Raw genomic sequence first — 27,221 nt, 5'->3', positions numbered from 1 at the left:
AAAGGAAGACATTGTGTTTAGGGACTGGATCAGCAGACTACACCACTGCCTGCCATTGCTTAACTTTTCAAATGTCCCATTTGTTTTTGGTCAATCTTTATTTATATATTTGTTTTTATATTTTTATTTTTAATTACGTATTTTTGAAAATCTTCCCTTTCAGGTTTTTAATTATTTTTATTATATAGTTACTTGCTCATAAGATTCTCTTTAAATTGTTTTAGCCTTTTCATGCCTAGTCTATTTTTGATTCTCACTTTTCCTCCTTTATTAGAATTGCAAGAGTTTATTATTATTATTAGTCTTTCAAAAGAACAGCTTTTAGATTCACTGGTCCTTTTCTATTTGGTTTGTTTTCTAATTTCAACTTTAAAAATTCCATTGTAAGTTTCTGTTGTTTATTGTGGTTTGTTGTTCTAATTTCTTAAAGCAATAAATGTCCTGATGTCTCATCTTTCTTCTTTAATAATGAAGGTATTTCTTCTTGATGTAACTTATATGTGTCTTAAGACTTCCCATTTATCACGTTTGAGACACTTTGTAATTTGCCTTTTGATTACTTCTTTGATCCCCAAACTATCTACAAGTGCCTTTCTTAATTTCTATGCAAACAACAATTTTTAAGTCACTACTTCTAACTTCATTAAGTTATAATCAAGATGACCTTTTAGAAAGCTACTGAAGTTTCAATTATGGACGAGCATATAATCAGTTTTTTAAAGTGTTTCATAGATATTCTAAACAATATCTCACTTTTATTGAGCCCTTACCAGTGTTCTACCAAGTTCACATTTATTAAACTACTTAACCCTTTCAATAGCGATGAAAGAGGTGCTACTGTTTTCCCCACTCTCAGTCCAGGGTCCAGGGAGGAGGCTGACTACAAAGAAACCAGGGCATGATGGAAATGTTCTGTGGCTGTGGGGGCAATTACGTGACTACATACATTTGTCCAAACTTACTGAATCACACGCTTAAAATGGGTGGCAGTTATTGCATATAGATTATACCTCAATTAACCCAAAGAAAAATCATATATGACTAAGAACTAATTTATTCATACAAATAATTCTTAGGGTGGGTAATAAAATAATAGGCAACCTTATAGAAAAATGTGCACAGGAAATAAGCAGTGTGAAGAAAATTTACAAAGAAACAATTACAAGCGGAAATGTTCAATCTCAGGTATAATTTAAGAAATACATACTAAAACAATTGGATCATACATATATTTTCTTAACCAGGCAAAGATGGAGATATCTGCTAATATTTCATGTTGCAATCCAGGGACTTACAATACTACCAGTGTTCTTTTGATGGTAACTTAGCAACACCTGTCAGTAGTATAAATGTACATATCCTTAGACCCAGAAATTCCACATATGGGAATTCATCTTAGAGACATATTTATACAAATAAAGATATTTTACATAATAACAACAAATGTTTATATAATACTCCCACATGCCAGGAACTGTTTTTAAGTATTTTAGCTGGATTATGTGATTTGATCCTTAAAATAACCCTAAAAGGAAGGTACTTTTATTATACCCATTTTGTAGGTGGGAAAACTAGAGTACAGAGAGGTTGGGTAACTTGCCCAAGATCCTACCACTAGTAAGTTGGCAGAGCCACGATTCAAACTCGGGCAGCACGGCCACAGAATTGATACTCCTGGGTACTGTGCTTTTCTCCTTTTCTAAAGAATGTTTAATGCCACCTCGTTTGTAATAGCAAAATCCAAAATATCCATTATTGGAGACTGGTTAAGTAAACACAACCTATACAATGAAATACCAGCCAGGATTCACTAAAAATAAATAGTTTTCTGTATGTTAAGATAGGTGAGCCTGGTGGTGGGTATTAAGGAGGGCACGTATTGCATGGAGCACTGGGTGTGGTGCATAAACAACAAATCTTGGAACACTGAAAAAATAAAATTTAAAAAAATAATAGTAAAAAAAAAGATAAAAGCATGTCCATATTATAGTGTTAAATAAAAAAGCTTGTTGCAAAAACTATTTGTAGCAAAAGCACATCATAAAACAAATAGGAAAAATAATACCTATATTTCGTAGACAGAGGAAATTTCCAGAGGCTCTGGATCTAACTGTGTTCAGCAAATATCACTGAGATATAAGGACAGGTTAAAGAAATATTGTCTATAACTTTAATCTGTTTTGCTTTACTTGAAATTGTTTTTACTTGAATTTTTTAAAGTATAGGCATGATAATATTTATTACCAACAGATTAATTTAAAAACACAATTATTCTACAATTTAGTATTCCACCACTTTTACAGCATGGCTTACCTTTAATTCCTGGATCAGCTGGGTTCTTCTGTCTCTTAAGGTCTTTATCTCCTTCTCATCCCAGCATCTAGCCTTGTATCTTAAATCACTTGACCCTCCAGAGATCACCCCAGATTTTAAAAATAATGTTCCATCAAGAGCTACTGTCTGTAAAATTAAAAACATTTTATCCTGGAGAAATGCATATAAGGAAGATAAAAATAGGATATAATATGGCAATTTTTACAGCTGAGAATTTATAGATGAGAAAACCATTTACTGAAATTTACTAATAAAATAACGTAGTTTATGAATGGCACTAGCCAACATACAAATCACAAACAGAACATTCTGTTTTGCTAAGGCCCAAAGCAGTTCTAGACAACAAATTACCAGCAGTTAAAAAGGTTCAAAATAAATTGTATATTAGAGTGTCTGGGTGGCTCAGTCTGTTAAGCCAACTTAAGCCTGCCTTCAGTTCAGGTCGTGATCCCAGAGTCCTGGGATCGAGCCCCACATTGTGCTCTCTGCTTAGCAGGGAGCCTGCTTCCCTTCCTCTCTCTGCCTGCCTCTCTGCCTACTTGTGATCTCTGTCCAATAAATAAATAAAATCTTTAAAAAAAAAATCTTAAAAAAATAAATTGTATATTAGTTCCAAACATATTCGATATTGAGAAGCAAACATCAAAGATACTTGTATTTTAGGGGCGTCTGGGTGGCTCAGTGGGTTAAGCCGCTGCCTTCGGCTCAGGTCATGATCTCAGAGTCCTGGGATCGAGTCCCGCATCGGGCTCTCTGCTCAGCAGAGAGCCTGCTTCCCTCTCTCTCTCTCTCTGGCTGCCTCTCCGTCTACTTGTGATTTCTCTCTGTCAAATTAATAAATAAAATCTTTAAAAAAAAAAAAATGATACTTGTATTTTATATCAAATGACTTGCATTGTATAATCCTGTATTTTGAAGAACTTGTTATCACATGTCAATGGCATATTATGAAATTAGCCTTAGCAACATTAGGATACTAAACAGAGCACATTCTCCAAGGTGCATACGAAACGGGGACCAAGAAAAAAATTTAAATGGAGTCAAAGGCATAAAATAGCTTCAAGTTTATTGTCCTGTGATTAAGTATTTGCTTTACGGAGTAACTGATTCTCAGTGTTTTGCAAGTGTTTCTGATCATTTAGTGAAAGCAGGAGGACCACCGGGGGAAGACTGGAACCAGCAATGTGAGCTTCGGGAAAAAAGCCAACAAACAGGAGTCTCATTCATTCCTTCATTCAAACTTTCCCCGCGTGCCGTGTGTTTGAGACATTCCGTACTGACCCAGAGCGACCGAAGGGAGTGACATACGGCACTGACCCCGGGGAATCCTGCTAGTAGGGAAAGAAACAGATCATTACAACAAAGAGCGAGGAGAGGCTAGAATCATACTCAGAGTAATCTGGAAGCATAAATCTGGGGGTCCCACCCAGCTTCTCCACAGAAGGCTTCCTGGAGAGGGGAGGCTTTCATTATGTCAGAGGAACTAGTTAGAAGTTAGTCAGGAGGAAACCCCGTTTCTCTCCCTCGCAGTCAGAGGTGCGTGTTGCAGGCTTGTATGGTGGCTCTGGTCTCCTGATAGAGTATTGCTCTGTCACCTTTAGTACTTGAACGACTCTTCAAGGGAGGCAGTAGCCTTGTGATTTTCTGGAAGGACTCAGAGGCTCCCCTCCTTCCCGGCTGTTCGCCTGGCAACGAGTCTGCTCGTTGGGTCTGAAATGGCTCTTTGGAAAAGACTAGATCTCACCGGATGGCCAGAGCAGAGGCATGGAAAGCGAGCTCCTCAGGGGAGGCAGTTAGTCGCCTGACCAGGAAGCCGCTGCCACACACTCCGCGGGCTCCTGCAGCTTCTCCACACAAGCCTGAAGCGGTATGGAGGCAGCATCGCTCTCCTGAACACCGGCAGCTCGTGCTGGTTTTGCTGGGCCAAACCACCCGCTCTTGAATGAGAGGTGAAGACCCACATAGGCTCCTCCGCTTTCAGGCTCTCCGTAAAGCTTACCGTAGTGTGTGACGATGTGTCACCAGTGACGTGACGTGTATCCCTCACGTAATTTTCCAAGCCACTTCGCAGTCCAGGAGAGCCCTACAGCTCTAGCTATTGGGTCTGTATGTCAAGAGAGAAGGGAGAGTGTTCGACTAAGAAAGTTTCCAGCAGGCCTACTGAGGAAGTGCCGTTTCCTTCCACGGGCCCCTTCTAGACTGTTCCACAGTGGGATCAGGTTTCTGTGAGCAAGGACAGAACGGGGAGAGACGCCACGCAGGCAGCTGCAGTCGCTGACGCAGTCAGGTCGGACGCAGCCAGGAGCGGGGCGGTGGCGGAACGCCGGCAACGGAGCGCAGACCCGCGAGCAGACGTGTGTGCGCATGTGTGACGGGGTGGGCTGGGGAAGGCGGGAACGTCAAGAGTTGAGAATCCCTAGAAGGTAAAGTGAGAGTTGAGGACCAGCTTAGAGGTGAGGGCAGGGCAGATGGCGGAGCTCTTTGTGCACCGTCAGAGGAAGCCTTGGGATTGAGTACAGTTGGGGACTGATGGGGTTTACGAAGGGCCTGGCCTCGGACTAGCACCGACTGGGGTGATAGAGCACACAGGAGAGAGAAACGATCAGACGGGAGCTTTAAATAGACCACTCTGCCAACTATCTGGAAAATGGATTGGTCCAAGTGAACTAGAGGCTATGGTAAGAAATCAGCCAATAGTAGATAGGATGAATAAAAAGATTTGAGAAATGTTTAGGAGGTATGATCAGAAAAGCCTGGGGATTACAGAGGTTACAAGGAAATCCTTGAGGCAAAACCAGAACTTCATTTGGCTAGAAGAGTAAAATTAAATGCAGGAGATCAAGATTCAGAAAGAACATAAATTTAGACATGCTGATTTTACAATGCTTGTAGGCTAATATTTTACTTATTTATTCAAAAGGTATATTCTGATTATTTTCTGAAAGAAATTAGATTTTATAAATTAAAATAAAGATTATAATAAATATAAATATGCAATAAAATATCTACAAATACTAGAGATAAATTATAGTATGTGAAAAAAGAACCAAGTGTAATAATCCATATTACTATAATGAAAAATCACTGAATTCAATTAAGCAAAGATTTTCAATATATGATGTTGGGGCAGGTAATTAATCATTTAATGGTTGGGGGAAAGCTAATACCTACATCTAACAAAACAAAACATATCAAAATAAATACTGGATTAAAATTAAAATACAGAAGTCATACCACCAAAAAAGTAAAGAAAAGTTAAGTAAATATATACTTGATCTCATATAATTGGGTCTTACAAAACTTTTGTAAGTTTTGTTTTTACATGTATAATTGGGTCTCAAGACCCAATTATACATGTAAAAACAAAACTTACAAAAGTTAAGGGATAAAACTGATTTCCAAGTATATAGCATAGATACCACAGTACACACTAGATCCTTCTAGAGTCAGATGCCAGATTTAGCAAACAGAAATCAGCATGCCCAGTTAAATGTGAATTTCAGATAAACAATGAATAGTTTTTGAATATAAGTATGCCCAAACATCTTCTTTGGCAACTGTATTCTAAGAAACAAGTTAGGGATGGTTTTCGTTTTCCTTTTTGAGCTCTATTTTCCAAAGTTTCTAAACTGCATGTTTATTAATTTCTATTTCTGATATATAAAAACCAAACCTAATACTGACAAAGGAGCTCCATGCGGGCTGGCTTAGAAAGAGCTGTATCAAGAACTCTGCACGACTAAGAACGTGCCACACTGCATGTGGGATTACAGTGCCAGCAACCTCCTCCCCGTCGCTGAACTCAGGCAAGGCAACTTCTCCGCTGTGAGCGGGGGGTACAAACAATGGTTTTCGGAGGTTCTTCCTTTACTGCTCGGCTGTTGCCGTTGTTACTGCAGCCATTTATATGCCTCCACTGTGCTCGATGGAGCGCACGAATGCTATTTGATTCCATGGTCACAAGCCCATGAGGTAGCCAGTATTTCCATTTTATAAATAGGGGCTAACAGATATCGGGTAACTTGCCTAAGGCCATACGTGGGAACTCAAGTCCAAGTTGGTCAAACATCTATGCCCATGTTCTCAACCACCATGTTATACACCTCCTTCAATTGCAAAAACGTAGTGAGCAACAACTCATAGTATTTATGGATCTTAGGGGTTTTAATAGTTCCTGGGTCTATTAAAACAATTTATTTCTTCTAAAGGTAAGCATAATCTTGATAACCTATTTTCATTTGATTTACAGTCAAATTCCTATCCCAGAAGGACAATAATTTTTATCTCCAGCCTGTAATTTCCTTGATTTATAGCTTATATTAAGCGGCCTGAGCGGTAGTCCTATGCCTACGTGGGGGGTTACATTCCTGAAAAATAACCTCACTAACACAACTGGAATTTCATTTAAAATAAGGAGTTAGAGGAATTTTTAAATAACATTAAAGTTCAAGAGCTATGAGGTAGAAAAAAAAATTCTTTGGCATTGAAATGTATTCTCAGCAGGATTACCAACCATTCTACTGCATCAACTTCAACTGTTTCAAGAAATAGAATCCTAGTGTTATAAACTGCTAATGTAGATTCTATAATTTTTATGTTATGTGGATTATACATATTTTTATTTTTATTTTTTTACGATTTTTAATTATTTATTTATTTGACAGAGATCACAAGTAGGCAGAGCAGCAAGCAGAGAGAGAGGAGGAAGCAGGTTCCCCGCTGAGCGGAGAGCCCGATGCGGGGCTCGATCCCAGGACCCTGGGACCATGACCCGAGCCGAAGGCAGAGGCTTTAACCCACTGAGCCACCCAGGCATTATACATATTTTTAAAGTTGCCTTTCACTGGTATGAAAATGAAAATTTTCATGAAATGAAATGATAAATGAAAATGAAAAATGATATACTTTATCATTTTATTTCTGAACAGGTAAGAGAGTCAAATATTTCAAAGTTCAAAAGATACAAGACTGTAAAGTGGAAAACTCCCCTGGCCCTTGCCACCCATGTGCCTTCCTCCCAAGAAATAATCAATGCTGTGAATTTCTTATGGATTCTCCCAGAAATGCTTTTCATAAACAGATACATGCATATCTCTTATTTCCTCACTATTTTACATAGATGGTCACATACTATACACTAGTCTACATATTAGTTTTAAAAAAACTGAATAGATCTTGGAGACTGTCTCATACTTGTATATAGAGAACTTTATTCTTATTTAAGGTTGCATGGTATTCCTTTCTATGAAAGCTCTATAATTTTATTGGACTAGTCTTATCTAGATTGTTTCCGATTTTTCCTGTTACATAACAGTGTTTAATAAATAAATCTTGTATATGCACCATTTCATACACATGTGAGTTTATCTATAAGTGAAGTTCCTAAAAACCACAACTGGTAGAACTGCCCTTCATGGAACTGATACGAATTTATATTCCCACAGCAGTAAGTGGGAGAGCCTCTTTCCTCATAAAGTGTTAATCAAACTTTTTTAACACTGCTCAATCTGACAGGTGAAAAGAGTATTTCAGTATAATCTTAATGGGCATTTCCCATATTTTAAGGGAGGATGAGTTTTCATATTTAAGAAATATTTAAGAAAATTTTATTTCAATTTATAAAATATTCATATCCTTTGTCCATTTTTCTACCTTGTGTTCTTTTCCTCATTGATTTGCAGGAAAATCTGCTCTTTCCCATGAGCTGTAAATGTTGTCCCTGGTTTGCCATGTCTCTTGATTTTGTTTATGGTCCTTTTTGCCATGCAGAATTTCTTTAGATTTATGTACATGCGCTCACTCTTTATAGATTTGAGTTTTTTGTCATATTGAAAAGGTCTTATTTTTTTCTGACATTAAGAATAAATTCTCCATGTTTTCTCCAAGTATACCTACAATTTCATTTCTTACATTTATACTTCAAATCCATCCGAAATGTATTCTGATAGCAAGTGTGAAGTTTAGATTCAGCCATATTCTATTCCAGATGGCACCATTTTTTTCAAATTATTGTACCCTGAATTTTATTCTTTTGCTCAGTGTTGTAATTTTTGGAAAAATGACTTTTCATGAATTATTAGCTAGTTAATGACATTTCTCTGGGTCTGTTTTCTGCCCTACCATATTAAGAAGGCAAAGCATAAACCTTTCCATATACTTTTCTGAGTAACAACCATGTAGTCTGTGGGAAAGGAAGCAAATATGTGGAATAATCACGTGTTTAAATAGGTTCCAGATTTTAAAATTTTGCCATGTAAATTTTAAAAATATTTAAAAATTGAGTTATCATAAAAATCCTGATGCTCAAACTATAGCTTAGCAGAACTGCTCTAACTTATATTATGTAGTTTGTATACACTGTATGTAGTTTATATATAAAATATCATTTTGTGATTTCACCTGCAGTATTTGAATTAAAAAAATTCTAAAACATGATATCAAGTCTATAGAAAGATAATCAAGTCCATGGAAAACCAAAAGCACAATGAAGACATCAGATGATTCCTGTGAAAATGTGACATCTATCTAAACATTTTACACATCCTAAAACAGAGAAAATTCTATAGATGGAATAATAATGATAGGAAGAAGATAAAAGTCTCTAGACTATATTTAAGATACAAATAAGACAAATGAAGCAGATTAAAATTCTGAAATAATGAAAAGAAAACAAGAAACAGTCTAGAGGACTAAGGCATTAGTTACTGCAAACAAGAGGTAAGCCGTAAACATGTGCTGAATGAAGGAAAGGATTAAACAATCTTGCCTTCATGTGACTTCTTTAAATTGATCACATAAATCTTCAAAAGCCAATTTTAAAAACACATTTTACAAAGATACAAAAATCTATTATAGCATAATTAGATAGCCAAATAAGATACCTTAGTAGCTCACTTATTTTGCCTCCTTAAATTTAATATGTAGAAATCAATGACAGTGATTACTAAAACAGTGACTGAATTCTCAGAAAGATTACTGAGAGAAGTACTAAAATGTCTGAAAAATTAATCATGTTAGTAGATGAGCTAGTAAGTTTAATACTGAAAATTCTTACTTTTAATAAGAAGAGCCTGTTTTGCATTAATTTGCAACTGTGGACATTCTAGATCTAATGTGTAAATTAACTACCGTTAAAAAAAAATGATTAGCACTTCGTGAGAGCTATTTGCTGGGCACTCAAATGAAATTGTGCACATTATTACTGAATTTAACCCTCTAGCTCTACAAAATAAGTGCTATTATTTCCCCAATTTTAGATGAGAAAATTAGAGGTGCAGAGATTAGCCTGAAGTCATGTAATTAATTACTAAGTAGCATCACCGGTCTTAATTCATAACTTAGGCTCTTGGATACTGGGTCATACTTCACAAATATAGTTTAAAAAAAAAACAGGTAATTTTAGGAATTTAACATTCCTTAACTAAATAGAAACTGTTCAACTGAGTAAAACAATATTTTTAAATCAAAATCAAAATCATTCCCTTGAGATTAGGATTCAGTGACTTCATCTCAATTACGCTATTTCTATAACTTTAAATGTGTTAAAACCTTGAACGTGTAAAAGGATAGTGTCTGCATTAAACTATGGAAGAACTAAAATAAGTACCTAAAATCTTTCCCCTGGTATTCAGAAACACATGCATTACATATGTGAATGCCAGGAAAAAAATCAGAGATTCACCAAGGACATTTATTTAGGCTATGATTACAATAAATCTAATTTCCAAAATATAATTTATGATAATGGAGAATATAATAGAAATTAATTTTTTCAAAACTCAACCGAACATTATTATAACAACCACTAAAGCCATAACTGTCTTAGGTTTTACACTGCTTTTCCTTCTGAAAGAGAGCCTATGAAAACATAAAGATATTTATGTGGATATAGTATGTTAGTCTTATAAATACTACTTCAAGTTATCCCAAAGTATGATGTAAGCCTCTTACTTTCCGTCTCTCAGGTCCACCGAATGCGATATGCCTTGCTTCTTCCACAGTCTCACAGACAAGGCCATTTCCACACACAAACTGAATTACTTTCTTCAGCTGAGGAAACTGAGTCTTTATGACATCAATCACCATTTTACAGCCTTTTATCTCCCTTAATCTTTCATTGATTGGCTTGATCTAAAAGGTTAAAAAATATTTGATATATTAGATACACTAAAAACCAAATACTACATCCTCAAAAGGCATAAATAAGCGTAACAGCAAAAAAAAAAAAATTAACAGTACATACTTACTTGTAATAAAATTTTGACAAGAACCCGAGGAACTATATATGTTGTGGCTCATGTAACATTTAAAGAAAACACACTTCAGCAAAAGCCAGAAGACATAATTTCCAGATTCGACTCTGCCACTGACTGGTTAGGACAAAACAATGCATGAGAGATGTTCCATACTCTCAAAATTAGGGTCCAGTGGGAGATAATACCCATTTACACAGGTGTCAAAAGAGTGGCACATCATGGAACTCAGAAAATCATTTTAGGCTTAAATGACCAGGAAAGCCTCCAGACCTTCTTTGATACGAATTCTAAGCTGGGTTTGTAAATAGATTTTTTAAAAAAGCATCTGCAATGATTACTGAAGAACAGCAAGAATGACCTCGTTTTTATGAGAAGAAGCTGAGGAAACTGAGTCTTTATGACATCAATCACCATTTTACAGCGGGACTGGGAGTGAGTAATGCCAGCGGGACTGGGAAGTAATGCCAGCGGGACTGGGAGTGAGCGGCCGGCAGCCCAGGCTAGGGTACGAGCTCTAACCAGCGTACAGCGCCTGCCGCTCAGCATCTTCAGAGCTGGAACAGGAGGCATTTTCCTTAGTGAGCAATAAAAAAAAACAGTAAAGGGCATCAGCTACAATAACAGCAAAGTCCTGCCCCAGGAATTTACTCTGGATCCCCGAACGCCTCTCAATACATACTTAAAGGCCCCAAATTTAGTCTGTGCACCAAAGGCTGCTGAGTGTTTACTGCAATGTCTGTCACTCTGGGGCTGCATATTTAACAGCTGAGATCAGGTTTGGCATTTCATGGAGAGGCCATACGTCTTAACTGTTCCCACAGTTCGCTATGGAACAAAAGAAATTGCTGGCAAGTAAGCTAAAGTAATGTTCTCAAAATCATCAAGGTAGAATTATAGCAAAACTAATTTAGGAAGAAATACAAAATCAAGAATTATTATTCTTGGCACGCTTGGGTGGCTCAGTCAGTTAAGCATATGCCTTCAGCTCAGGTCATGATCCCGGGGTCCGGGGACAAGTTCCACAACGGGCTCCCTGCTCAGCAGGGAGCTTGCTTCTCCCTCTCCTCTGCCTCCCCCCCTGGCTCACACTCTCTCGCTCGCTCTCTCAAATAAATAAAAATCTTAAAAAAAAAAAATGATCATTCTTCGCCTACCAATACATTAACACCAGCCATTCGAATGACTAACTGACATCCAAGCTATGATTTTTTCAATCACTACCATAGTTTATGGCAATAAAGACACACTTTAACAGACAAGATTTTATCACTACTAAGCACTAATAAATATTACAAATTTCTTACATCAAGGTAATCCAGAGCAAGGAATGTCTCCGGTTCAGCTCTTTCTTCCTTCAGAAATCGAATACAATCTTTTGCTACCTTTTCAGAGGCTACAACAATGGCAACCATGTATCGGCCAAAAAGTTTAGTAACAGCCAACTGGTATTTCTTGTGAATAGGATGACAGAGGTCAAGGAGTCTTCCAAACTTAGCAGGTTTCAAAAAAGGAGAAAAACAAACATATTATTGAGGAACATATAATTCATTGTTTCTTATGTAACAAAGCATAAGAGCCCAAAACTAATTTTATAAAATTATAAACATATTTGAACAGAGTCTTATTCAAATGGACATAGATTTCATCATGAAGTATCCATTTGGATGTAGCAATTCACCAAAGAAAAGAGCTGTGAGTACTGGATGGCTCAGTGGTTAAGTGTCTGCTTTCAGCTTAGGTAATGATGCCAGGATCCCAGGATGGAGCCCTGCATCGGGCTCCCTGCTCAGCAAGGAGTCTGCTTCTCCCTCTCCCATTCCCCCCACCAGTGCTCCCTTTCTCGCTGTGTCTCTCTCTGTCAAATAAATAAAATCTCAAAAAAAAAAAAAAGAGTAGCGAGGAGAGATTAGCCTTACAAAGGTATTAAAATATTTTATAAGGCTATGATAATAGTATTTGTCCGCTCTCTTAGTCATTAAATAAGAACCAGTGAGGCACCTAGTACATCCGGATACTCAGCTAGACACTGTGTGACCATTACCGAATAAAACAGACACCCTGGCCTTACCAAGCTTTTCGTCTAGTAGGGAAGAAAGATACAAATAGCAATTACGAGCACTTACGAGAGCAATTACAAGTACAAAATGCAGCAGTAATCCACACTGTGATCCAGCACAGTGTCCTCTGAGAGTGCGTAATAGCGACCAGGCCGACTTGAGGAGGCAGGGGGACTCCTCCTATGAAGAAGCGTTATCTGAGGTCTGAAGACTGGTCAAGAATTACACTGAACATCAACACCTTTACTAGAAAATGTCAGAATGTCAGCCATCCTGTATCGTCCTGGGAATACCTGAAGATTCAATTTTACATCTTCCTACTCTTTCTTCATTTGCTAGGTTCTACTTCAGGAATACCAATTTTGTTATGATAGACCGTCACTGACTTTACTGTTTATCATCCTGCTCTTTGTTTTTTCCGTGTCCATTCACCTGTGATTAACTCAAACCTTACTGCTAGGTCAGTAATCTGACTTCCAGCTGTGTAACCCATTCTCCTCGCTACTTGACAATCTATTAGTTCAGTAATACTGTTTGTTCTTTTTTTTTTCAAGATTTTTATTTATTTATTTGACAGAAAGAGAGATCACAAGTAGGCAGAGAGGCAGGCTCCCTGCTGAGCAGAGAGCCCGATGGGGGGCTCAATCCCAGGACCCTGAAACCACGACCTGAGTTGAAAGCAGAGTGTTAGACCTCTGAGCCACCCAGGTGCCCCTACTGTTTGTTCTTGATTTGTTTTCATAGCTCTGCATTTTACTTTTCTTTGCTTTAGCTCATATGTGAATCTGGTTGTGCGAATTCAAGCTCTTACCGGGGATTTTGTTCTGTAACCTTCTCCCAGACTAGGCTCTTAGACTTCCAAGTGCTTTTTAAATTACCATTTCTCTTCATTTTCTATGGACCTGTATCTACCATATTGACTGTTTTCACCTTGCTTACATTTAAGGTGGGCAGCTCTGTGCAGAGCCCGAAGTTGCTGTGCTGGCTAACTGTTTCGCTTGCCTCACCTAGAGCTGAGATGGTTATCTTCTCTGAGGTGATAGACCAAGTAGTTTCTGATCTAGACCCTCAGTATTTTCTGATTTCCTAGCATCTTAGGGCTTGGAAGACAGGGACAAGTGAGGGTTGAGTTGCGGCTGTGTGTGTCTTTTGTTTGAGTATCTGTTTTACTCTTTCTTAAGTTTTTCCTTGCCAAGGAAATACCTACGGCCTCTACCATGGGGCAGGAGTGGGGGGGAGTGTGGGTGGGGAATCCCATTTTTGCCAAAGGGCTTTGAATTGGCCTTCACTTACATCTAAGAACATTAGAGGTTCATGTTCCTTGATTCACCAGTTTTTTAACCAAAGGAAACAAATACATGTGTGTTGGCTTTTTGCTAGATTAAAGGATATTAGGGGAGGATTCTCAGGAAGTAATCAATTTGTTAGTTTTCCTTCTGCAGAGTTAGGAACAAGAAACGTTATTGTTTAATCTTTTCTTTTTAATCATGGACTATCACCATTTTCTGAAGTTCTGGCATTAGATGTAACAGCCACTTCTTTTGGTCGTTAAACTCATTTTCAAAACTAGTTTTGCCATTTTCTCTGGTATTGGGGGGAAGGATTCTGTGACCTAGCTTTACTCCTTCATTATGATCTAGAAGTCAAGGCCAGTTTCAAAACAGTTCAAGCGGCTAACAGTATTGAAAGCTAAAAGGAGGTTCTCACAAACTAAGGACTGCACAGTGTACACCGGAGTTAGTGACATGAGAGTCAGAGGCCACAGCCATAATGCCAGAGGAAATAATTCTGTGAAGCTGACACCAAGCAACAGGTTAGCTTTTGCTGTATCTGGGCTAATGAAATACATTAGCAAAAGTGGGTATATGTATCCACGTATCAGCTTTACAGAATAAAAATTCATTGTCTCAAAAGTATGCCAATGATGCCTACTGAAAATATATTTTTTAAAAATTGAAACCATGAAGAATATGCAGTTTGAGGCTATCTGCCTGGGGTGGGAGGGCCAGACTATCTTATGGCACCTGTGTCCTTCGAGGATACTGGTCAAACTTAGATTTTCTGGGTAATACGTTCACACTAACGTTTCCTTCCAATAATTACTTATTTATAGACACTGCTGAAAGTTATCTAAATTTTGTTGCAATTATTTACTATTAAGTTTTAAATATAAACAATCAAACACAAAACTAAAAGATTTCTGAAACAATTCTGCTTTCTAAAAGCTAATAATTTCTAATAATAATTAGAAATAATTCTGCTTTCTAATAACATTCCTAATCCCAAATAAGAAGGCTTAGGCTTTTTGTTTCAATTAACTATTCATCTCTAATTACCACAGAATCTGGGTAAAGTCTTTTCAGGTGCTCCAGAACCTCTGCTCTCTTTTGCTGCCGGTTCCCCTCATGGTTGTCAATCCCTGCATTCTGCAGTTCATTTCTAATAAGATTCAGTTCCTCATTAACTTCAGACATTCTTGATTTTGTGTTTTCAATTTCACCCACTAGCATTTCCTCTTGCTGTTTTTTCTCTTTCAAGCAATCCCTACATAATAATAACAATAAATTACACAGCAAAAAGAAAAAACAAAATTTAATTACAAGATACATTCCACTGTGGTCTGGCATCGCAGGGGAACAGAATAGTGCTTATCAATTTTAAGTGATGAAAAATACAATAAAATAAGCCTAGCACCAGACATGGTCAAAGAGATTTTGATCATTCTTTGTTGATTCAGAAGATGCATAGTTCTGAATACTGAGGAAGTAAGGATCGATTGCTATAACAAGAACAGTCGTTGTGGGCTTAGTAATAAGTAAACACAAACGAAAAATAAAAGTTCTGGTGGTAGGATACTTAGGTTATATTAGTTTTCATGACCTAACTTTTATTATAAAATATCAATACCAAAATTACACACTTGAAAGTTTATATTTTTAAAACTTACTGTATTTACTTATATGGTTAAGTATAATTTTTAATTATCCTCAAGGAAATTAAAAAAAAAAAAGAAGTGAGAACTTTAGGATACAGTCGGTGGAAGCTTTCATTTCATGAATATCCCATAAATATACCAGACACCTGAGACCTGAGAAAGCCATAAGAACTGTACCCACATGCATGTTTTTGTATACTCCTCCAACTTTTCTATTCTTTTTTTATGGTCTTCTATTTGTTCTTTTATTTGTTTTAGATTTTCCTAAAATAGGGAAAAAAACATAAAATCAGTATCGGCAACTCCAAACAAAATTATTTTTCACCATATTGCTAGAAATTACTGTAGAATTGTAAGATATTTCAAATTTGAAGCACATCGAATATAACCTTATGAAAACACACGTAAGAGCAATGTTTAACTCTGAAAAGGCAGTAAGGGATAGAGCTTTGTGATTTTAAGTGTCAAGGCTCAAATCCTGGCTTCACCATTTACTAGATAGCTGACCTCTGGTAACTTCTAAGGGTTGATTTTCAAAGACCTCACATATCTCATATGTGTTCCTCAAACTAATTCATTCAAAGAATATTTATTCTCTGGCTATCTTATACTAGGTATGAGAGATATAATAATAAACAGAAGGGGCACCTGGGTGGCTCAGTTGGTTGACCATCTGCCTCGTGATTTCAGCTCAGGTCACGATCTAATAGGTCCTGGATAGGGCTGCTCGTTGGGAAGTTTGCTTGGGATGCCATCTCTCCCTCTTACTCAGCCCCTCCCCCCACTTGTGTATGTATGCTCTCTCTCTCTCAAATCAATCAATCAATCTTAAAAAATAATAATGGACAGGACAGAGTCTCTGCTCTCAAAGACTGAGGGCTGGTGGGAGGCAGTCAATCACACAATGATTCCAGGACAGTGACTTGGTGTTACAATAGCACAGGAACCTGCAACGCAACAATGGGCCCGTGGGACTAAGACTTCTCTAAAGTCTTGCTCCATTCACTTTATCACTAAATACAAGTGATGTGCTGGCCTTCAACTGCTTTCACCTCTAATCTTCCCCTGTTCACCCTGTGTACTACAGCAAGATGAACCTTTCTTACTCTATTACTAAGAGAACTAAAACCAGGAGTGTACCAAAGTAAAACACACAATTCTTTTTCAGTGTATAATACCAGGAAAGAGAAGAAATGCCAATTTTCATGTGGAAAAGGACAAACATATTCTATAAAGATAATTATGTCATTTTACTCATGTGTAATACAAATTCACTGAATGAACACTTCCTTTGCCAGGTGCCAGAGTTATAACAATAAGCAACACACAGTTCCTTTGCTCTAGGATTCACATATTTTGAAATGAAAGTTCCATATTGAAATTCTATTATCGCCCTAAAGAATTCCATTCAAAGCAGCAAAAACAAGATTAATGAGGAATACCAAGTTAAGTCAACTGGAAACACCGACCTCTGCCTTTACTCCAGCCACTTTTAGGGTTTGTATCCTGCCAGTTGAGTTCCTTCCTGGTCATTACTTAGGTCAGATGGGTCTCTTTGGGGTCACCATCTGTTACACAATGAGCTCAGAACAAACTTTGGATATGGCTTAGGTTAAACAATGGGCTTTGCTGGGGCACCTGGGTGGCTCAGTCAGTTAAGAGTCTAACTCTTGATTTCCGTTCAGGTCATGATCTCAAGATGGTAAGGTCGAGCCCAGTGTCGGGCTCTATGCTGGGTGTGGAGCCTGCCTCCTTAATATTCCCTTTCTCCCTCTGCCCCTCCCCCCTGCTCATGTGTGCATGCTGACTCCCTCGTGTTCTCTCTCTCTCTCAAAAAACAAAATAAAATAAATAAATGGGCTTTGCTGAAGAAAATGTAAAAGGCCAGGGTGTCCGCTTGACACATAATGGGGGACAATCAGACTGTCACAGTACCAGGCATTCTGGATTTGAGATGCCAGTAGTCTGGGAAAACCCAACACTGCCCAGAACCTCGTGACCTCGGGTTCTGTGGAAAGTTAAGCTCCTCCTTCCACGGAAGGGAGCCACTAGTCCTTTGGGAAACTGAGTACGGGTAACAGATTTCTCCATGTCTCTCTAGCCTGATGTGTTGTTCTTCTTCTACAAATGTTTTTATATTCAAAAGACAACTGCAACTCAACCACCACTTACTGACATCTAAGTACAAGGTTCACAATGGATAGTTATAAATCCTGCTTTTAAGACACTTCCAGTCTAGTAGAACTGTACCAATTACCTGCTTTTTCTTCAATCTGATAAGAGCCCTTAGGTATAGGTTAAGCACAATGGGTGATTAGATGAGGAAGAAATCATATTCAGGTTCTTGGTGGGGAGAAAAAGCAGGCCAGAGAAGGCTTTGTGATGTGGGCAGCTACAGAATTTACCAGGTAAAATGAGTAGGGTTTTCCAAAACTAGCATGTACAAAGGCAAAAATGCACAACGAGTATTTGCTGAAATCCATGTAAAATTTTATAATGTGACATTAATTACACAAGTGTTTTCGGAGTGGTTACTGCTCTGGTACTACATCTGTTTTTGTCCCTCCACAAAACGTCCTCTCTTCCACTCACGGTTAGCACGCAGTTCCCCTTTCCTACTTGCTCTCATTTTCCTCTGCCAACGCGCAGCAAGACTACAATGGGAGGCTGAGATGAGACAAGGTCTGGAAGCACATCCCAGCTCCTCCACTTACTAGTCCAGTCAAGTTAACCACCTTGTGTCTCGATTCCTTCATCTGGAAATTCATTAGGTCAACAAATATTTATTGATTATCTGCTCTAGATAAGGAACTATTCCGGGCACTTGGGACCCATCAGTGAACAAAACAGAAAAATATTCCTGCTTCGTGGAGTTTACTTTCTAGAGAGGAAGGCAGACAAATATAACATCTAAGTTAAATCATGTGCTAGGATAATTGCTGTGGGAGAAACAGAGCTGGGGAATGGGGAACAGAAGTGTAGTGCAGACTATAATTTTAAACAGGGAAATCCAAGTAGGCCTCATGGAAGGCAACATTTGAGCAAAGACTTGCAGGACGTGAGGGAGTTAAAAATGAAATGTAGGAAAAGCATGTTCCAAGCAGAGCAATAACCAGTGCAAAGGCTCAAAGGCAGAAATATATCTGATGTGTTCCAGAGGCCAGGAGAGCTAGATCACAGGGAATAAGAGAACAGAAAAAGAAGAGATTTGAAAGGCTAATTGGGGTGGGAGAGGTGAACAAATCAGGTAGGTCTATGTACTCGAGAACCTTGACTTAAACTTTGTGTGTGATGGGGAACCACTGAAGGACTTAAAAAAGGCAAGTTTCATGATCTGACTTAGATACTAAAACCATCTCTTGGGTACTGTGCTGAGACTGTTGTGGAGGAGAAAAGAGTGGAAACAGGGAAACGTAGCAGGCTACCACAGTGGTATAAACAAACAAAAAGATGGTGACTTGGAACAACAGCAGTGGAAAGAAGGGAAATGATTTTTGGTATACTTTCAGGGGGAGCCAGCAGAATTTCCTAAAAGAGTCAAAAAACGGACTCCAAGTTTTCTGCTCTGAACAACCAGTAAGATTGAACTGTCATCATGTAAAATGAGAAAGATCACGTGCAGGAAGCATTTGGGTGTGAAGATCAAAAAGGCAGCTTGGGATTTAAGTTTGAGATATCTATTCAACATCCAGAATGGAGATGCTGACAAAGCAGCCAGATACATGAGGCTGTGAGCAAGAAATACCAGTTTTGGAGTCATCAGCAGATGGTGTGTACACTATGAGAATATAGGTCACCAAGGCAGAGAATGCATAAAGGAGGAAAAACCAGGATGAGAACATACTAATGCTAATATCTACTTTATGAAATTGTTTGAGGATTAAATAAACTGGGTTCATAGCAGGGCTATAAACATGTATATACACGGCCTGTACAAATACACACTATATTACAGTATTACTGTTGTTGTGTCTGGAGAATGTCAGACCTGTTTCCAGAGACATGTTTCATTTCGAAATCCCAATCATTAGCTTCCCCGTCTCTACCTTAGAGTAAACACCTGCTCTATAGTATTGTGAGACATACAAGAGCTAAGGAGCGCAAAGTGTCTAGCAAAGTAATCAATAAACATTGTTCCTCTAAATTCCAAATATCCACATATAAATCAAGTGTCTGTATAATTCAGAACAATTTCCATTTACAGTTCTTATCAGAAATGGTCCTGCTCGGGCGCCTGGGTGGCTCAATTGATTAAGAGACTGCTTTCAGCTCCGGCCATGATCCTAGAGTACAGGGATGGAGTCCCTGCTCAGTGGGGAGCCTGCTTCTCCCTCTAACCCTCCCACCTCTCATGCTCTTTTTTTGTTTCTTTTTTTAAAGATTTTATTTATTTATTTATTTGACAGACAAAGATCACAAGTAGGCAGAGAGGCAGGCAGAGAGAGAGAGGAGGAAGCAGGCTCCCTGAGGAGCAGTGAGCCCAATGTGGGACTCAATCCCAAGAACCTGGGATCATGACCTGAGCTGAAGGCAGAGGCTCTAACCCACTGAGCCACCCAGGCGCCCCCCCACCTCTCATGCTCTTAAAAAAAAATCTTAATCTTGGGGCGCCTGGGTGGCTCAGTTATTTCTCAAGATTAAACAGGTCAGCGACAGAACAAGACTGGCAGGAAGCCAGGTCTGCCTTACTCGGGGCAGGGGTGGACACGATCATGCTGTCTCGGTCACTTCCTGTGTAGGGCATCAAGCTCCTTTTGAGTTGTGCCCTTAATGTCCCCACAGGACTTTGCATTCACCTCTATTATGATACGTGTTTGTTTGTTTGTTCCCTTCATCTATCCTCCTCCTCACCTTACTGGACTAAAATACATGTAAGAACAGAAACTATGGTCTGCCCTGGCCCATCACTACACAGAAGTGTGGAAAATACTTACTGATTACATGAATGAAGGCAAGGTCTACTTCTACCTTAGACCAAGGAAAGAGCTCCTGGATGGTACTAAGCAGAAAACTGGGAATCCAGAATTTTTTAAATTAATTGCTTATGTCTTGGATAAATCCATTTATATATTGAAAAGCGGATACAAAAACAGAATACAATTTCATTGAAAATAATTCCCAGTCATGACTGCACAAACCAAGGTACCTGAACTTCTCCATGCCTCCTCTTCTCAAACACCAGTCTTTCTTTGTCAGCCTTCTGTTCCCACTGCAGCTTTTCCAGCTGTTGGGTCATTATCGCCACTTTCTTTCTTACTTGTTCCTTCAGTTCTCTGTAACGATCCAGCTGCAGAAGGAACAGTTAAATATTACTAATTCACATAAGAAGCATGAGAGGAAATTTTAAAGATACCATTTACTAGCAGATAATCCTATCAAAAGTTTTATATAAATTAGTTGATAGTTTGCCATGTTCTCCAGGTAAGATAATGCGAACACAAAATGAACCTCTTCTTATTTAAACCTGCTTAGACAATACATAAGACATTCAAAACCAACTTTATGTTTCTGTAAGAAATTCTTAGACGAGAAAGGGGATTAAAACTCATTAATGGCCCAAAAGCAAGAGTTCAGATAAAATTACAGATATTCAGATAAAATTATATTTATTTATACAGTTTGTATGTTATGATGTAAGATTATTATAAAATTAATGAAAGATAAATGATAAAAATTCAATTAAGAGAATTTTGAAAACTGAATTACAAATTTTTCGGTATCTACTAACAATTTATTATAATTAAGTCTTACATACCAAATTGGATATTAATTCACCACCACATTTGAACTACCTCAAATAATCAACTTTCCTCCTGCCAATTAAGTGGTTATGTTTTTTTAAAGCCACATATATCTTATTTTTAAGTTTTTATAATATTTATAAGGAGAAAATGATTACCTTAAAAACATAAGAACATAGTTTAATTACCTAACCTTTTTACAAAATGATAGTAGGTAGTCTTTTTGAAGTTTTTCTATAACTGTAATTAACTCACAAAGGTTATGCCATCTAATCTTATAAAGTAAAAATAGCCTAGTCGAAAGATTAAGTTTAACTCTGGATACAGGCTGAAAATTTTCAACCCCTATTAAGTTAGATGAGGATTGTCTGAGGATAATCTCTTAAAATATCAGAGAACATTCTTTAAATTGTTTCTAAGAAGCTGAGATAATAGAAATGAAAATTTTCTCATTTGTTGACTTGTTCACCTGACTGGCTTCTAGTTCAATGTCTCGCCCCTTTTGTAAGATTTCTTCCTCAACCTGCTTTTCAAAACTCCTCCATGCACCATCTAAATCAATCAGCTCTGTCTCCAGGGCTTTTATGTCATCTTCCTGTTTAGAACACTGTTTCTCACTGTCCTTTATTGATTTCTTAGCCACGTCTAATTTCTTGAGGTGGTGAGAAGTGTTTTCTTTGGCTTTAATGTATTGAGGCCTTTTCTGATTTAAAAGCGCTTCAAGAGATCTAAAAAGAAAATAAAGTTTGCTTTAAAGTAAATTAAATCTATACTATATAAAGGAAGTTCTTTTGATCAAATCATACATTTAAAAATAAATTCTAAAAATTAACTTTCAAAGACTATAAGCAGATCATTGATTTCCCATCAGGGTTGGTGGTGGGGCCGGGTGGGGGTCGTTATGGCACAGGGGAACTTTCTGAGTGGTAAAGCTATACTGTATGATACTATAATGGTGAGCATATCACATCATGCATTTGTCAAAATCTATAGAACTTTATAGCACCAAGAGTGAACCTTAATGTAATGTATGCAAATTTAAAAAGATCACTTAGGAGGTCAGGGGATCCTAGATGGGATATAACCAAAACATCTACTAATTACCAATCTTGGTTTGAAACTCCTTTATGGGAAGGGGGTGAGGGGAAAGGAGCTAACCTAAATAACTCTGAAAATGACTCAAGTCTAAAAACTAAAACAAAAGGAACTGTACATAAGCATTATACTCTAGTTGCTAAAGCTGCTCCCCATGAGGGCACGGGTTAACAATTCTGGGATTGCTATGTGTGACTACTGGAGTTGAAAATGAACAGCAAATGGTAAGATTTAATCCCTTTTGATGGCTGAATAATATTCCATTGTGTATATATCCCACATCTTCTTTATCCATTCATCTGTTGATGGACACCTGGGCTTCTTCCCATAGTTGGCTATTGTGGACATCGCTGCTATAAACACTGGGATGCAAGTGCCCCTTTGGATCACTACACTTGTATCTTTAGGGTAAATACCCAGTGGTGTGATTGCTGGGTCATAGGGTAGCTTGACCTGGATGGAACTGGGGGTATTATGCTAAACAAAATAAACAAAATAAGAGAAAGACAATTATCATATAGTTTCACTCATATGTGGAATTTAAGAAACAAAACTGAGGATCATAGGGGAAAGGAGGGAAAAATAAAATAAGACAAAATCAGAGAGGGAGACAAATCATAAGAGACTCTTAATCATGGGAACAAAACGAGGGGAGATGGGTAGGGGGAAATGGGATAACTAAGTGATGGGAATTAAGGAGAGCATGTGACATAATGAGCAGTGGCTGTTATACATAATTGATGAATAATTGAACTTTATACCTGAAACTAATGATACCTTATGTTAATTAATTGAATTAAAATAAAATAAAATAAATGAAAAATAAAATGAAAAGCAGACTGTGGAAGTCAGGTTTCTCACTGTTGCAATGGAGTTGCATAGACAGGCATAGGCAGGAGAAGGCCAACATCAACAGTGATGTCAGTTTCATATTATCATGTATGAGACAGATGGTATGTCATACAGATTATATGTTGACATTCCTGATGTGATATGATGACAACGACATTTTACTTCTGTGGCCTTCCTCCTCAAAATCCATAAACCTTTACTAATTACAAGAAAACTATCAGACAAATACAAATTGACAGACATTCTACAAAAAAAACCTGGCCAATATACCTCAAAACTTTTGGTGACAAGGTCACCAAAAATAAGGAAAGACTGAGGAACTGTCATAGCCACGAGGAACCTAAGGAGACACGACGACTAAATGTAATGTTGTATTCCCAATCAGAAATAGGACACTGGGGAAAAATCAGAAAATATGAGTAAAGTATGGGCTTTAGTTAATAGTAGTGTCTCAACACTGGTTCATGAATTCTGACAAATTAATAATGACCACTGGCTGTTGATTAATAATAATATTATTAATAAAATTAATATAATAAATTAATAAAAATAATCTATCAAATAAATAATGTGAAAAGTAAGAGAAATTAGGTGTGGGGAATAGGGGAACTCTTGCTATCTTTGTAATTTTTCTGTGCACTAAAAATATTTCAAAGTAAAAAATTTTTTTTTAAAAATCTACTTTAAAAGTGTCACTTATATTTTTTCTATCAATGTACATAAAATCCAGTTGTTAATAACTATTTTTAAGAACTCACTTTAATTCTTTTTCTGTTTGTTGTAGTTGTCTGGTTAACATTCCATGTTCCTTCTTCTTGGCTTTCACTATATTTTCATGATGGGAAAGAGACTCCTTTGTGACACTCAAGTCCCTACTCACGTGCTCTAACTCAGTGTTCAGGAAATGAATTTTCTTCTCATTATGATATAGTTGGAAAAGCTGTAATTGTATCTTGTTCATTTTCAGTTCTTCAAGGAGACTCTGATAACGTTCTGCCTATAAAACAGTACAATTCAACAACCATTAAAAGGAAGTATATTTAAATTTTTTTTAAGATTTTATTTATTTATCAGAGAGAGAGGTGGGGAGAGAGTAAGCACAGGCAGACGGAGTGGCAGGCAGAGGCAGAGGGAGAAGCAGGCTCCCTGCTGAGCAAGGAGCCCGACGCGGGACTCGATCCCAGGACGCTGGGATCATGACCTGAGCCGAAGGCAGCTGCTTAACCAACTGAGCCACCCAGGCGTATATTTAAAGGTGACTTTTCATATACTCAGCATTAGTACCAACAAACCATCTCTAAGAAATCAAATTACTTATAATTTATCTATTATTTATTATTCACAAGTTATTAAATTTATGAAATAATTACTTATGTCACTAAGAAATAGTATTGTCAAAAGTAGCATTATTTGGAGAAGGTTTCTGGATACAGTTATATAATACATCAGTAAATGATTTTATTTTCATCCACTCAGTGGTAGGAACAAAGAAGTGGCACCTGCTAACCTGGGTCTTTGTCCCATTTCTGTCTTGACCTCAGAGTATGGCAAGTCCATTAACACTTCTGACATCAGCTTCCTAATATGTAAACTGAAGGAAGTTATAGGACTTGTAAGGTGCCTGGCAACTTCTTTTTTTTTTTTTTTAAGACATTTGAGAGAGTGTGTGCGCACACTCACATGCACACAAGCAAGGGAAGGGGCAGAGGGAGAGAAGCAGATGCCCTACTGAATACAAGTCTGAGGAGGGGCTCAATCTCTCAACCCTGAGATCATGATAACTTCAAGGATTCCAGGTAAAATTCCTGCTATAAGATGTAATTTTTTCTGTGATCAGCAATATTAAAAATTCTAAAATATATGTAAAATGGAAGAATTTCCTTAGCATTTGTACTGTTAATAAAGGAATGGGGCAACCGGGTGGCTCAGTGGGTTAAGCCTCTGCCTTCAGCTCACATCATGATCTCAGGGTCCTGGGATCGAGCCCCGTATCGGGCTCTCTGCTCGGCGGGGAGCCTGCTTCCCCTTCTCTCTTTGCCTGCCTCAAGGCCTGCTTGTGGTCTCTGTCTGTCAGATAAATAAATAAAATCTTTGGGGAAAAAAAAAAGGAATAAAGCGCTGCCTTGAAGGGAAATCTCCTAATCAATGATATATTCCGAGTAATATGTAAACAGCCATTTGCCATGACACGGTAATAAATAGTTGGGCAATTCAATGATTCTAACTGTCTAAAGTTTGAAGTTTAGTAACTCTACATTTCTATAAACTGTTTCAGTATATTATGGATACCAGAGTCTTCCACTGACATCATCCCTCTCCACTAACAAAACCAAGGACAAATACACATACGTAAAAATATGAAGAAACAGAGAAACATCACAATGAGAAACATATCTACCTTTCATTTATTTCTTCAAATATTAATGACTGCCTACGATGTGCCTGGACCTGTTGAGGGGACTGTAGTAGAGAAGAAGATGGAAATAGTCCCTGCAGGGCACCTAGGTGGCTCAGTGGGTTAAGCCTCCACCTTCGGCTCAGGTCATGATCTCAGGGTCCTGGGATCGAGTCCCGCAACAGGCTCTCTGCTCAGCAGGGAGCCTGCTTCCTCCTCTCTCTCTGCCTGCCTCTCTGCCTCCTTGTGATCTCTGTCTGTCATTAAATAAATAAATAAAATCTTTAAAAAAAAAAAAAAAAGTCCCTGCTCATATCAACTTACAAGTTAGTTGTTCTAATGGTGGGAGAGGGAATGAGAGCATAAACAAGCAAACATAATAAACAAGGTAATTTCATACAGCAATACATGTTACCAAAAAATAGGGTAATGCAATAGCACTAGGGAGGGGCGCCAACTTAGATTGGCATGTGGATACCAAATGCTTTCCTGAGAAAATACCTTTTAATGACAACTTGAATGAGAGAGTACTGGCCATGGAAACCATCAGGCGCACAGTTGTCTGGCAGGGGAAACAGCAAAAGCTCAGAGCTAGAAGTGAGCACATTATGTTCAATAAACAGTGAAGGTCAGTGTGGTGGGAGAGGAGAGGAAACTAAAGCTTGCGAGGTGGGTAAGGGGCCATATAACTACACCGGGGAGGGACACTAGAGGGAAGCACTGCACTGCACTGCACTGCACTGACAGAGATTTTGGTTTGTTGTTTAAAAAAAAAAAAAAGATTTTCTTTATTTATTTGAGAGAGAGAGTGAGAGAAAGCATGAGAGGGGAGAAGGTCAGAGGGAGAAGCAGACTCCCCACTGAGCAGGGAGCCCGATGCGGGTACTCGATCCCAGGACCCTGGGATCATGACCTGAGCCGAAGGCAGTCGCTTATCCAACTGGGCCACCCAGGTGCCCACTGATAGAGGTTTTATGCAAGAGAAAGACAGACTGATTTCCATTTGACAAAGATTATTCTAAGCACAAATAATTATCAACCATAAATAAGACACTATACTAGGCATTGTGAAGGGCAACAAGAAATACCACAGAGCAGTATCTGTGCAGTGTGTCTGTGGCCTCCTAGAGGTTCCCAGGACGCTCTGAGGGAGCTCCTGAGGTCCAAACACTTTTCATAAGCCCTCATTTGCTTTTTTCATTGTGTTGACAGTTGCACCGATGGAGGATAAACCTGCTAGGCCTTCACATAAATTTGGTTTGATGCAGGAGATAAGAGATTCTTCTATTAAGCCATGTATTAAGGAGATGATAAATATGTAAAACAATGCCACCCTTCTAATTAGTTTAAAAAATGCAGCTATTTTTCATAAAAATACGTCATTTATGTTAATGTATGTTTACTACTGTTTTAACATTGACTATTAAAAAATATGTATATATTTTAAATTAAATTAAATTTTTTCCGTGTTCCAAGATTCATTGTTTATACACCACACCCAGTGCTCCACGCAATACGTGCCCTCCTTAATACCCACCACCAGGCTCACCTAACTCC

At 38.0% G+C, this 27,221-nt stretch overlaps 1 protein-coding gene across 4 annotated transcripts in view; it reads right to left on the bottom strand.

Annotated features, from left to right (window-relative positions):
• The window catches only part of SMC1B (structural maintenance of chromosomes 1B), a 76,149-nt gene that overhangs the window by 32,669 nt on the left and 16,259 nt on the right, over window positions 1-27,221 (bottom strand). For 3 of the 4 annotated variants that reach the window (XR_004286555.1, XM_032345933.1, XM_032345932.1), the window contains exons 5-12: window positions 24,028-24,266; window positions 21,792-22,050; window positions 20,728-20,868; window positions 15,763-15,845; window positions 14,983-15,190; window positions 11,894-12,079; window positions 10,285-10,464; window positions 2,314-2,460 (exon numbers count right to left, since the gene is read on the bottom strand). Coding sequence is in view for 3 of the 4 variants with exons in the window: in XM_032345933.1 (XP_032201824.1) it covers window positions 2,314-2,460; window positions 10,285-10,464; window positions 11,894-12,079; window positions 14,983-15,190; window positions 15,763-15,845; window positions 20,728-20,868; window positions 21,792-22,050; window positions 24,028-24,266 (1,443 nt within the window). In the remaining variant the exon portion in view is untranslated. Of the gene's footprint in view, window positions 1-2,313; window positions 2,461-10,284; window positions 10,465-11,893; window positions 12,080-14,982; window positions 15,191-15,762; window positions 15,846-20,727; window positions 20,869-21,791; window positions 22,051-24,027; window positions 24,267-27,221 lie in introns of those variants that run through there. The other variant, XM_032345934.1, reaches the window with a different exon arrangement.

Source organism: Mustela erminea, chromosome 6 (assembly GCF_009829155.1).
Source record: "Mustela erminea isolate mMusErm1 chromosome 6, mMusErm1.Pri, whole genome shotgun sequence".
In the NCBI taxonomy this organism is placed as follows: domain Eukaryota; kingdom Metazoa; phylum Chordata; class Mammalia; order Carnivora; family Mustelidae; genus Mustela; species Mustela erminea.
Note: the sequence above shows the minus strand (reverse complement) of the source record. Positions and strands in the feature narration are given on the sequence as shown.